Here is a 12778-nt window from a genome sequence, read left to right on the forward strand (position 1 = left end):
GAAATCACCCAGATTAGAAAACGTTGCTATGATCACTCAATAGGACTCAGGTAGAACTAAATACCTATTATGGGCTAGGAATCAAACCCAGTACCTCACCCATACAAGGCAAATGCTGTATCTTTGAACTTGGCCCCTAGAATGTATTTTATTTATTTGTATGTTTTGGGGTTATACCCAGCACTGCTCCGGGGTTAACTGTCTTTGTACTCAGGAATAACTCCTGGGGTGCTATTAATAACAGCTTATTAAATTTTACCCATCCTCAAAATAGAAAAATTCCCACTTCAATAGTTGTCTAATGTTTCTTCCCTTCCTGTATTCTCTTAATACTTAGTCTCTGTTTACTTTACAGCCATATCACACTCCCACTATATTTTGAAACTACAGCACTTATTAACTGCACCGATCACTTAACACTTTTGCTTTGGGGCCACACCTGACCATGCTCTGTCCTTACTCCAGGCTCTGTGTGCACGGATCTCTCCTGGCAGACTTGGGGGACCATATGGGGTGCCAGGGATCAAACCTGGGTGAGCCAGATACAAGGCAAGAGTCCCACCTACTGCTATCTCTTCAGCCCCCAAATGTGGTTGTTTTGGGGACACAGCCAGTGGCACCCAGTGCTTATCCTGACTCTGTATTCAGGGATCACCCCTGGCATGGCTCTGGGGTACATATGGAACGCCAGGGGTCTAACCCAGGTTGGCTGTATGCAAGACAACAATCTGTGCTGTTTCTCCAGATCCCATTTAACACTTCTTAATAGGTCACATGTACAGTGGGTATTATGATGGTCTGCATACAATAGAAGTATACCATTAGTCAACTCTTCTTTTTAGTGCACTCTATATTCCACTACTATAAAGAATTTCACATAACATCATATTTACTTGTTTGTAAGTATTTTTCATAGTCAATAAATAGAGAAGCCCTACACTAAAGGGCCTACACTAGAGGCCCTACATCATGCCCTACAGAGTATAGCACGACACTCAAAGAATCTATAATGGCCTCTATCCGAACAATGAAAAAAGGCTCAATTAGCTTAAACAGAGTATTATCTAAGCTAGAAACTGCAACTGAAGGAAACTGCCCACCCCCCACCCCCACCAAAAATGAGGTTGCATAAGAGGGTGAAAAAAAAAAAGCTATGTTGCAAAAGGTATGACAAGGATTTAGAGTTTCATTCAAGTATTTATTAAGGCTTACCAAAAGCAGCACTGTGCTAGGGCACAGAAGAGAGAAAGCAGTGCATAAAAAACCCAATCGTGGTAATTCCCTCCCCTTAAGATACTTCATGATCTGGCAGAATACAAGGCATATCAATGGCAAACACAACAAAGCAACAACTTTTTAAATTTTTTTTTTCTTTTTGGGTCACACCTGGCAATGCACAGGACTTACTCCTGGCTCTGCACTTAGGAATTACTCCGGGTGGTGCTAAGGGGACCATAAGAGATGCTGAGAATTGAGCCTGGGTCGGCCGCACACAAGGCAAATGCCCTACCCACTGTGCTATTGCTCCAGCCCCAACAAATTTTTAATAAACCTAGTCTAGTGAAAAATAACAAGGCTGTTGAGAAAGGGAAGCCTAAGAGAAATAAGAATAACATTAATGGCCAATATAACCTATAAATCTCTCCACAGGCATGCACACACAAACACTAATGCCACAAAGCACACATATATAAAAGAATACAGTCAGAGAACCAAGAAAGCTGAATTATTTGTTGTATAACAAATTAAGTAGGTATCTATTTGACAGTCTATCAAAAAGCTTAAAGTATTAGGGCTTCTGAAAGAAGAACCAGAGTGTTTGGTTCTCTAATACTGCAAGAGAGAAAGGACAGATAGACCTGGAGCATCAGTGCCAGAAAGAAAAGAAAAATCTAACTCATCAAAAGAATGAAGCCATGTTAGTATGCACAGAAACCAACCTGTACTAGTTTCGAATGGCCAAAACTACAATAATTTGAGATAAATGATAGCACGAACAATAAAAAAAGTTTTTATGAATATACACTCTTACTAATAAATGAGTGAACAAAAGGTGAAGAGCCAATACTTCCTTATGGTAGAATCTAAACTAATACATGTAGAAAAATAAGGCAAAATGAACAGAAACTTTCTCGAAGAAGAAATCTGAATGACCAAAAGGCACATGAAAAAATGCTCATCACTATTCATCAGGGAGATGCAGATCAAAACAACGAGATATCATCTCACACCACAGAGACTGGCCCACATCCAAAAGCAACCGGTGTTGTCACGGATGTGGGGAGAAAGGGACTCTCCTTCACTGCTGGTGGGAATGCCGACTGGTTCAGTCCTTTTGGAAAACAGTATGGACGCTTTTCAAAAAATTAGAAATTGAGCTCCCATTTGACCCAGCAATACCACTTCTGGGAATATATCCCAGAGATGCAAAAAATATATAGTAGAAATGACACCTGCAATTACACGTACACTGCAGCACTGTTTACAATAGCCAGAATCTGGAAAACCCCGAGTGCCCAAGAATAGATGACTGGTTAAAGAAACTCTGGTACATCTACACAATGGAATACTATGCAGCTGTTAGGAAAGATGAAGTCATGAAATTTTCATATAGGTGGATTAACATGAAGAGTATCATGTGAAATGAGTGAAATGAGTCAAAAAGAGAGGGACACAGAAAGATTGCACTCATTTGTGGAATATAAAGTAACAGAATGGGAGACTAACACCCAAGAATAGTAGAGATAGGTCACTGTCGCTGTCCTCCTGTTGTTCGTCGATTTGCTCGAGCGGGCCCAGTAACGTCTCCATTGGAGACTTTTGTTGTTACTGTGATTGGTATATCGAATACATCACGGGGAGCTTGCCAGGCTCTGCCGTGTGGGCGAGATACTCTCGGTAGCTTGCCAGGCTCTCCGAGAGGGGCGGAGGAATTGAACTCGGGCCGGCCATGTTGGCTGCGTGCAAGGCAAATGCCCTACCGCTGTGCTATCGAGATAGGTACCAGGAGGATTAACTCCACAGTTTAGGAGCTGGCCTCACATGCTGGGGGAAAAGGCAGCTCAGATAGAGAAGGGACCACCAAGTAAAGGGTGCTAGGAGGGCCCGCTCAGTATGGGAGATGCGGGGTAAATGTAGACTATAGACCAAACATGATGGCCACTTAATACCTCTATTGCAAACCACAACACCCAAAAGGAGAGAGAGCAAAGGGAATGCCCTGCCACAGAGGCAGAGTGGGGTGGAGGGGATGGGGTGGGGGTGGTGGGAGGGATGCTGGGACCACTGGTGGTGGAAAATGGGCACTGGTGGAGGGATGGGTACTCGATCATTGTATGACTGAAATGCAAGCACGAAAGTTTGTAAATCTGTAACTACCTCACGGTGATTCACTAAAAAATAAAATTTTAAAAAAAAGGCAAAAGAAAATCACCACAGTTTGGAGAAACTGAGTTAGGGCTCTCACCTTGCATGCAACTGACCCTGTTTTAATTCCCACCATCATTAGTAGTCCTCTGAGAATAACCAAGAATGACCCCAATCAAAGAGCCAGAAGCAAGCCCTGAGTACATGAAGCTCAAAAACTAAAGAAAAAAGAAAACTACCACTTAAAAATTGTTTAAGCTGCAATTTTGGTACACCAATGAATAAAAAAAACTAAATGATAAAGAAACAGGGTACTTAATATGTTCTCAAAGTATTTGCCAAAAACATTTTCTAATTTTCTAAGTTCAATAATTTTATAGTGGAGAATCTTGACAACCATCACCTTAAACAAAGAATAAAATATTACTAGTAAAAAGATACTGATATTGTATACCCCCTAATATGATGTATCCTCTGTCTCATTTGCCTTACAATAATGCCTCATGAGAAAGAATCAGTCACATACAAAGAGTTTATCAAATACCTGACAAGCACTCAACAAATGTCTACGTTAAAAAAGACAAGATTGGGTCCAAAAGGTAGGACCACGGGTAGAGCACTTGTTTTGCATACGACCACCTTGGGTTCAATTCCCAGCATCCCATATAATCCCCCAAAGCTCACCAAGAATGATCCCTGAGTACCACCAGTTGTGCCCTTTATTTTCTTCCCCCCAAAAAAGATAAAACTAAGTAACTGTTACAGACTTAAGAAGCCTAGGAAGTTATGCCAAGTAAATACAGTGTGGCATCCTAGATTGGGTACCGGAACATCAAAGGACATTAGCTGAAAAATTAGTAAAATTTGAATAAAGGCTACAGTTACTTCCTATTTCATAGCTTTGCTTTGTCAAAACTACTGTACCAATGTTAATTTCTTAGTTTTGGTAACTATACTAAGGTGCATAAAATGATATGTAGATAAAGGAAACAGTTGTGTGCTCTTCCTTTGTACTCTATATAAAAAACAATGTAAATTTTTTTCAAAATTGAAAGTCAAAAAAATTGAATGATATAATAAACATGAGAAATTGCAATACCATATTACTCCACCTTTCACTACCTGAACTCTGGGTATAATTTTCCAATGAATGTTACATTATTTCTGCCCTTAATTTATGCTTTAACATTCCTATAAGAAAGTTCTACCAAAATAATATTCTGCCAAAATTTAAGCTAGTCACTTAAATTTAAATGTTTTAATTTCCTTTTTCTGACGCCCTACAAGAATGATTAATAACTAGAATTACATCTTTAACTGAACAGGCCTCTACATAATGCTTTATTTTCAATGAAAGTCGATACTGTTAATGACTACTGCATAAAAGTAATAAACCAAATGAAATACTTACCTTCCAACCACTGCCAGCCTCTCTATAATATGGGAAGTTATCACAAATCCACTGGTAGATCTCACTTAGAGTCATTTTCTTTTTAGGCGAGCTATTAATTGCAAATGTAATGAGGCTGGCATAACTGTATGGAGGTTTCCCATCTTTGTGCTGTTGGACTTCTTCCTGGTCCAGGGTTGTATTTGGGTCAAGGAGTGCATTCTTCTTAGAAATTCCTGTTCCGTGTGCATTTTGTGAAGCATCCGATTTTTGGATGGCTGCTCTCATGGTGAGCTGTGGTAACCAGTCCATAGATGTTAAGCTGCTCTCCAGTTCAGATGTCATCCTGAAGGTAAATAGACTCCTTAGTAAGTATCAAAAGAAAGAACCCCTGCTTCTCAAAATAGCCAATATTCACAAATCTAGGAGTTTCAAAGTGAGGTAAAGCCTGAGTTAATTTGGAGAAAAATATTTGAGTAAGTTAATGACCAAGCAAAATATTCAAGGAATCAATATTTTCACTCTAAATTTTTTTTTCCTTTCCAAAACACCAATTTGGATTTTGAGTGTTTAAGATACAAAACACAAAGACACAGTTGTTCTGATATCTTGCTGGAAAAGTCTTTTACTCCAAATGAACAAGATCACAGCATAAAAAACTAAATCTGTAGTCCAGCTCTTCACCAATGCCAAAAATAGCCTTAAAAACTTGAAATTATACATATGGCATTTTACACAAATTTTAAGGGCATTACACAAACAAAAGAATACCAAAAATAGAATAAACAAAGACAGAGAAAAGAACATAGCTGATCAGAAGGGAGGTAAGGAAGGTATAAACAGGGTGGACTCAACCACCTTGGGGAACTGAGGAATACAATCTCAAGGACACATGAACCAGAGAAAAGGCAGCAGCAGGCAGTTATCACATCTATCCCTTTACCTGCTTTCAACACTCAGTTCTTGTCCAACTATTTTCATAATGGACCATCCTCTACCTTAACAACCTCCATCTTATTATTTTATTTAAATAATACTAATTTGAGGACCAAGCTCAAGAAAAATAAAGATCTAGGAATATAGACTATTATAGCATAAATTCCACAAATGAAAAGAAGCATTAAAAGACCAGCAGAGGGGCTGGAGCAATAGCACAGTGGGTAGGGCGTCTGCCTTGCACACGGCTGACCTGGGCTCAATCCCCAGCATCCCATATGATCCCCTGAGCACCGCCAGGAGTAAGTCCCAAGTGCAGAGTCAGGAGTACCCTCTGAGCATCACCAAGTGTGGCCCAAAAAGCAAATAATAACAACAATAAAAGATCTGCAGACCAATGGAATAGTTAATATTCTGGCACAGACCCTCAAATATATCCTTAATCTTTGATAAGGGCGCAAGAAATATAAAGTGAAGGAAGGAAAGCCTCTAACAAATGGTACTGGGAAAATTGGGCAGCTACATGCACAAAACTGAACTCTGACCTCCATCTAACTCCATGTACAAAAGTCAGATCAAAATGGATTAAAGACCTCAACATCAGACCTGAATCCTTAATAGCCAAAATCTGGAAACAACCTGAGTGACTGACAACAGAGGACTGGATCAAGAAACTATGGTACATCTATACAATGAAATACTACACAGCTGTTAGGAAAACTGGTCATGAAATTTGCCTATAAATGGATAGACATGGAGAGTATCATGCTGAGTGAAATGAGTTAGAAGGAGAGAGACTGATATAGAATGACTACATTCATTAGTGGGATATTGAAAAAAAAATAGTATGAAACTGATCTTCTTCAAGACCTGGGAAAAGTGGGGCCAGGAGGCCTGGTCAATGGTTGGAAATTACCACAAGTATGTGTGGGGAGACAGAGGGTAGTTAAGATAGAGGAGGGTCCATTATGACAATAGTTGGAAATGATCACTATGGACAAGAACTAAGTGTTGAAAGCAGGTAAAGGGATATACATGATAACCTTTCACCATCTGTATTGCAAATAATGTCTAAATGAGAGAGAGAAATGCCTAAAATGAGAGAGAAAGAGAGAGAGAGAGGTGCCTGTTAACAGAAGCAGGCTGGGGTGGGGAATGGGGGGGTGGGGACACTGGTGCTGGGAAATTACTCTGTGGAGGGATGGGTGTTGGAACACAGTATGACTGAAACCTAATCATGGTGATTCAATTAAAAAACTGAAATTAAAAAAGAGAAATACATGCTATAAAAGGGGGGAGAGGCGCCCATGAGCACATACAGACGGGCTTACCAAACATCTAGTGATCTGAATTCTGTAATACATTTATCAAAAAAATTTTTCAGTCTATCATCAAAGAAAGAAAAAAAGATCTGCCAGATTAATATTCTACAGAAGGGGAGCTTCTCTTAAGAACTGAAGATAGAAAGAGAGAAACAAAGGTTCAATTCCTGGTAATGCTTGATCCTCAGAGTTCCACCAGGAGTAAGTCCCAAGTACCGAGCAAAGAGTAGCCACTGAGCAACTGCAGGTGTGCCCACATCCCCCACTCCCCAAAAAGAAATCTACAGTACGTGTTTAGGATTGCGCTTCTGGGAGGCAATAGAGAACGGATAAAGGCAGAAACTCTGGAGTCAGGCGAACCAGAGGTCTAGTACTGATCCTACCAGCTGAAGGACTAGAAAATGTGTATCAATATATCTAAACCCCAGTTTCTCACCTGTTACTAAATAACAGAAACAAAAACAATAGCAGAGAAGCATTCTCTACCTTGGAGATTCACCTACATCCCAATCTGAGATGTGAATTATCAACTTTACCCACCTGGAAAGCTCATTCTCTCACCTCATATATGTTTCTTTAAACAAAACTATTTTACTTTAAAAAAATAAGTAACAGGGGGCTGGAGTGATAGCACAGCGGGTAGGGCGTTTGCCTTGCACATGGCCAACCCAAGTTCGATTCCCAGCATCACATATGGTTCCCTGAGCCAGGAGCCAGGAGAAACCCCTGTGAATCGCCCGGTGTGACCCAAAAGAAAAGAAAAAAAAAGTAACAAACAGTAATAGTATCTACAGTTAAAATATTACTGTAAGAGTCAAATGGAAAAACATACATTAAAGAAACATTCAATTAAAAGAAGACTATAACTCTAGGAATATCTTGGTAAACTACTAAAGTACTATTTAAAAGATCAGATTCATCAATAACAATTATAAATCAGCAGTCATTTATGAGAATCTTGACCCATGGTTTCACTCTCTCATTTTCTCAAGTTCCCTCTATTTTATACATTCCTGAAACCCGAACTTTAAATTCCTCTATACAATACCTTTAGAAGCATTGCAGGATGGTAATAATATCTACCATCTATTCTTTATAATCTCAGTCAAATATTTCTGTTCCTAGCATAAAATAAGTTCTAAGAATTTTGGGAGTAAGGAGACAAGATAATTTAGTTATCACTGGATGTTAAAAGAGTAGGTAACATATTCTAGAGACTAGACTAATCCAATCAATCCAACAACAACAAAAAAAAAAACCCATAAAGTTCATTAATGTTAAACTCGCCCAAATTCTCATCAGTAGGACAGCAAAACTAAAGTCCGAAGCCACATTTCCAGAGGCTCAATCCACTAGTTTTTCTATCATACATCCCTCATGTATAAAATCGATATAAAATCAAGATAACCCATTGTCAGAAAAATAGCACAGGAGGTAGGTGGTCTCCTTATATATGACCAACCAGAGCATCATATATTTGTGGTAGTAAATATTCAATAAGAGTTAGCTGTTGGTGGTAATATTCAATAAATGTTAGTTATCAGTGGTAATGATAACAGTTGCTTCTGTTATCCACATATTATCCTATAAACATTACTTATTATACTAGATTGCCATTTTCAATTTAGTCTGAGTAGTTTTATTTTGTAAATAATCAGTCACATACCATCTTAAAAGCTAATATAAAAACATGTTCCAAAATGGAGTATAACTGTTCCTGAAAACTATCTGTAACTTGTTTACTACCACCAGTGGTACTAACGTAGACTTAATGAGTTTCAATAATATATAAACATACTGTAAGCTACTTATTTTAAGACTTTATAATCACACATAAACAGAGTGAGATTTACACAATGTATGTATGCATACACACACACAAACAAAACACACAATGCTCTATCAGAGTGAGATTTTACACAATGTATGTATGCATACACACACACAAACAAAACACACACACACCATGATAAAATTCCTGTCTTCTAAGAACCAAATTATGAAAATCAAATACAGAGTTGAAGAGATTTCTCATCTTGCAGATAACTGCAATGGTCATAGCCCTGGTTCAAATCCCTGGCACTACATATAGTCCAAGTACAGCCAAAGTCATTCTTGAACAGAGAACCAAGAAGAGCCTCAACAGGTATGGTCCAAATCCTCACCATACCCACCAAATGAAAGGGGGGGTGGGGGGGGGGAATCAAACACAAGAAAGAGCTGAGTTAGATCATTCAAGAATGAGTTCTGTATATGTAAGCTTACAAAAAGGAAAGGACAATGTGGACTGAATGCAGCCTTGAAAGGTAGAAAAGGAACAACTTCAGTTAAAACTTACAGAAACCTAAGATCTAGGGGCTGGAAATATACTACAGCAGGTAAAAAACTTGCCACATATGCCACCAACACAGGTTCAATCCCTGGCACTGCATATGGTCACCCAAATCCCACCAGGAGTGATCCCTGAGCACAGAGTGAGGAATAAGCCCTGAGCATGGCCGGGCGTGGCACAATTCCCCTTTACATATCCCCCCCCCCAACACACACACACACACACACACACACACACACACACACACACACGTTTCAGATCTATACAAGCTGAAAAGAAAATGTGACATCATGAATATGCATTCCATTGTTGTACATCGCTTTTACAAGCAGATCTGATGTATATTCATAAACTGTCTTCAACTTAAACTTGGAAAAAATGGGAATTTTGTAATTTATTAAAATTTATATATTCCTGGAAGTGAAGTAAAATGTACCTTCCCTGCTAGTGCTTACTCAGCTGTTGTGATTCTAGTGATCTGCCACTAAGTACTGAGAACACACACACAAAATGACCATCAGATTTGGCCATATCATCGTTAGCCTTGGAAAGAAATCTCTTTGTGGAATGGTGATGACAGAAGTCAACTTGTATAAGAGAACAGATGGTGGTAATACAAACAGCATGGGAGTCTCTGAGGAATCTGGTTATGGAAATCTGGTTAAGAAATGTCAGGCCCTCATTACCTCACCTCATTCCAAAACCTTCCGTGTTGACCTCCCAGACAGATTTCTCACTACTCCTGCCTGCTAAGCAACTCATGTCCAAGTCTACGTGCCAAAAGAAATCTGTCAGACTCACTTAGGTCATTGTGATCCAAAACTTTCAATGGTTCCCTTTCCCCAATTATACTAAATCTAACCTCATTTCCAACTACTTTAGCTTTTATTAATCAATAATTCTTGTAGCAATTATAACCTCATCTTGGCATTATCAAGCTGCATGTATGTGTAACTACATCACATGCCAAAGCTTTCTTCCAGCCCTGTCTTCCTCCATTCCGACTCCACACTAAAAACAGAGACCATATACTAACATTACAGATGCTACCTAACACTGTATCAGGGACACTTCATCTGAAAAATAAGTTTTTGGATAAGGAGTAAAAATGTGCCTTTCTAAGGATTAGAGAGAGAATATAGTGGGTAGGGTGCTTGCTATTCCTTTCTATAAAGTCTTTCCCTTTCTACTGTCTATCTGGCTTCTGTTGTCTTCAAGCGTCAAACCAAGTATCTCTCCTTCCAAAAAGCCAAACGACTCTTCCCAGCTACCATGTCCTAAGCTGAACTAGTTACCTCTATCACAGACTCAGAGAAAATTAGGGAGTTAAGAAAAGTAAGTACATGGCTTACAGACACCCGAGTTCAAAACCCAGCAATGTATGGCCTCCAGGTATATCCTTAGACGCGCCTGAGAATTGCCAGGTGTACCCGAGAGTTCCCAGCACCACTAGGGTAGTTCTGGTGCTCCCTAGCACCAAAAGGACTAAATACCACCACATCCTTAGATACTAGAACTGAAATGCCAGTCCTGTTTGCCAAGTATTGCCAGTAGTGGCCCACTGGCTTTCTGAGCAACATTTGGGAGACACAAATGAAAAACAATTATATTTATCTACCTTTCTTCCATAAGGCCATGAGCAAAAGAAACGTTCTTGTGTTTTTATATATCCGCAATGAGTCAGAATATAGTCAGAGAAGGATCAATAAATGGTGAATAATAAATTATTGAAATAGTGACTATCCAATAAAGGCATGGGTGTTCCACAAACAAATGAAACTATAACATATTTAAAAGCTAGAAGGAAGAGGTTAAAGAGAGGATTCAATAGGGTGTACAGAAAGATAATTACATGATCAAAGTCCTTCGCACAGTGGTGGAAAAAGATGACTCAACACTTAGTGACAAGACAGCAGCAATGCAACACAGGAACAGAGACAGTTCAACTGGAATAGCAGAGAAAAATGTGAAGATGGGTACAAAAACAAAAATATGTTACTCACTTGTGAGAGAAAGCAGCAGAGAACCTATGTCTAAAGATCTTAAACATTAGACACATCCCCCAGTTTCTCCCATGTAAACAGCCCAGCTTCGCAGCTTCAGAACTAATATCGGAAGAGACACCAAGTCAATGAAACTCACAGGTACACTGGTCTTGGAGTGAAAACCCTGGAGAGGGGAGCAGGTCAAGTCCCCACGCTGCTGAAGTCCTGGCAGCCGCACCCACATCCCACAGACTCTGCCATGTAAACGGCCCAGCTTCACAGCCTCATGACTAATCTCCGAAGAGACACTAAGCCGATGATACTCATGGGAACACCTCTCTTCGGGCGAAAACTGGGGTTTTCTTGGGGGGGCAGGGAGGGGCAAGCTGATAATCGTCCCAGTTCCACAGATCCTGGAGCTCCTGGAGTACATAGCCATGCGACACCTCCAAATTCCACAACACTGACAGCACAGTAAGCCCAGATTGCCAAGTATTACCAGGTGCTCCTAAGCAATACTTGGAAGACACCCCCCAAAAAAACTTTTTTAAATACCAAAAATTTAAGAGACCACTATGAAAAACTACATGCCAACAAATTCAGTGAGCTAGAAGAAATGAATACACTTTTAGGTAAATACAATTTGCCTACACCGAAGTATGAAACTGGAAACCTAAATCAGCTAATAACAAGTATGGAAACTGAAACTGTAACTGAAAAAACATCCCCAAAACAAAAGTCCTAAATCAGATCTTTGCTACTGATTGAATTTTACTATTTAAAAAAGTTAGGAAAAAATATGAACATTTCTGAATACATTTTATGAGGGCAACACTTAATCTGTTGCAAAATTCGGCAAGATCACAAAAAAAAACTCACCTCAAAAACTACATACATACCAAATAACTCCATGAACACATAAAAATTCTGATTCATGGGGCTGGAGCGATAGTACAGCAGTGAGGAGACATTTGCCTTGCACAAAGCTAATCCGGGTTAGATACCAGGCACCATTTGGTCCCCCACGGCCATCAGAAATAAACCCTAAGTAGTAGCAGAGGTGTCCCCCAACACTGCCCCACCCCAAATAAAAAACTCACCCAAATATTCGAAAATAAGGGATAAAAGATATGGTACAGGAATTAGGCACTTGCAGTAAGCCACTATAGGACCATAGCTCAAATTTCCAACATTACATATGGTCCCCTAAGTACTGACAAGGGTGACTTCTGAGCGCAGAACAAGGAATAGGCCACTGAGAACCAAGAGGTATGGCCAACCCAATCCGTCCCCCCTCCTCCACAAAAAAGTACTAGGAAATCAATCTCAACCAAATGACTGATTTCAATAATGCACTAAAAAATACTCTACATATCATGACCAAAGTTCTATTCTGCCCATAAATAATTTAACATATACAATTCAAACAGTGTAACACACTAAATTA

The 12778-nt window shown here is 39.5% G+C and overlaps 1 protein-coding gene across 4 annotated transcripts in view; it reads right to left on the reverse strand.

Annotated features, from left to right (window-relative positions):
- Nucleotides 1-12778, reverse strand: part of FOXJ3 (forkhead box J3) — a 133316-nt gene that overhangs the window by 68015 nt on the left and 52523 nt on the right. For all 4 annotated transcript variants that reach the window (XM_056123079.1, XM_056123082.1, XM_056123080.1 and 1 more), the window contains exon 3: nucleotides 4778-5102. In XM_056123079.1, coding sequence (XP_055979054.1) covers nucleotides 4778-5102 — 325 coding nt within the window. The remainder of the gene's footprint in view (nucleotides 1-4777; nucleotides 5103-12778) is intronic.

The sequence above is a fragment of the Sorex fumeus genome, unplaced genomic scaffold (genome assembly GCF_029834395.1).
Source record: "Sorex fumeus unplaced genomic scaffold, SorFum_2.1 ptg000047l, whole genome shotgun sequence".
Lineage (NCBI taxonomy): Eukaryota > Metazoa > Chordata > Mammalia > Eulipotyphla > Soricidae > Sorex > Sorex fumeus.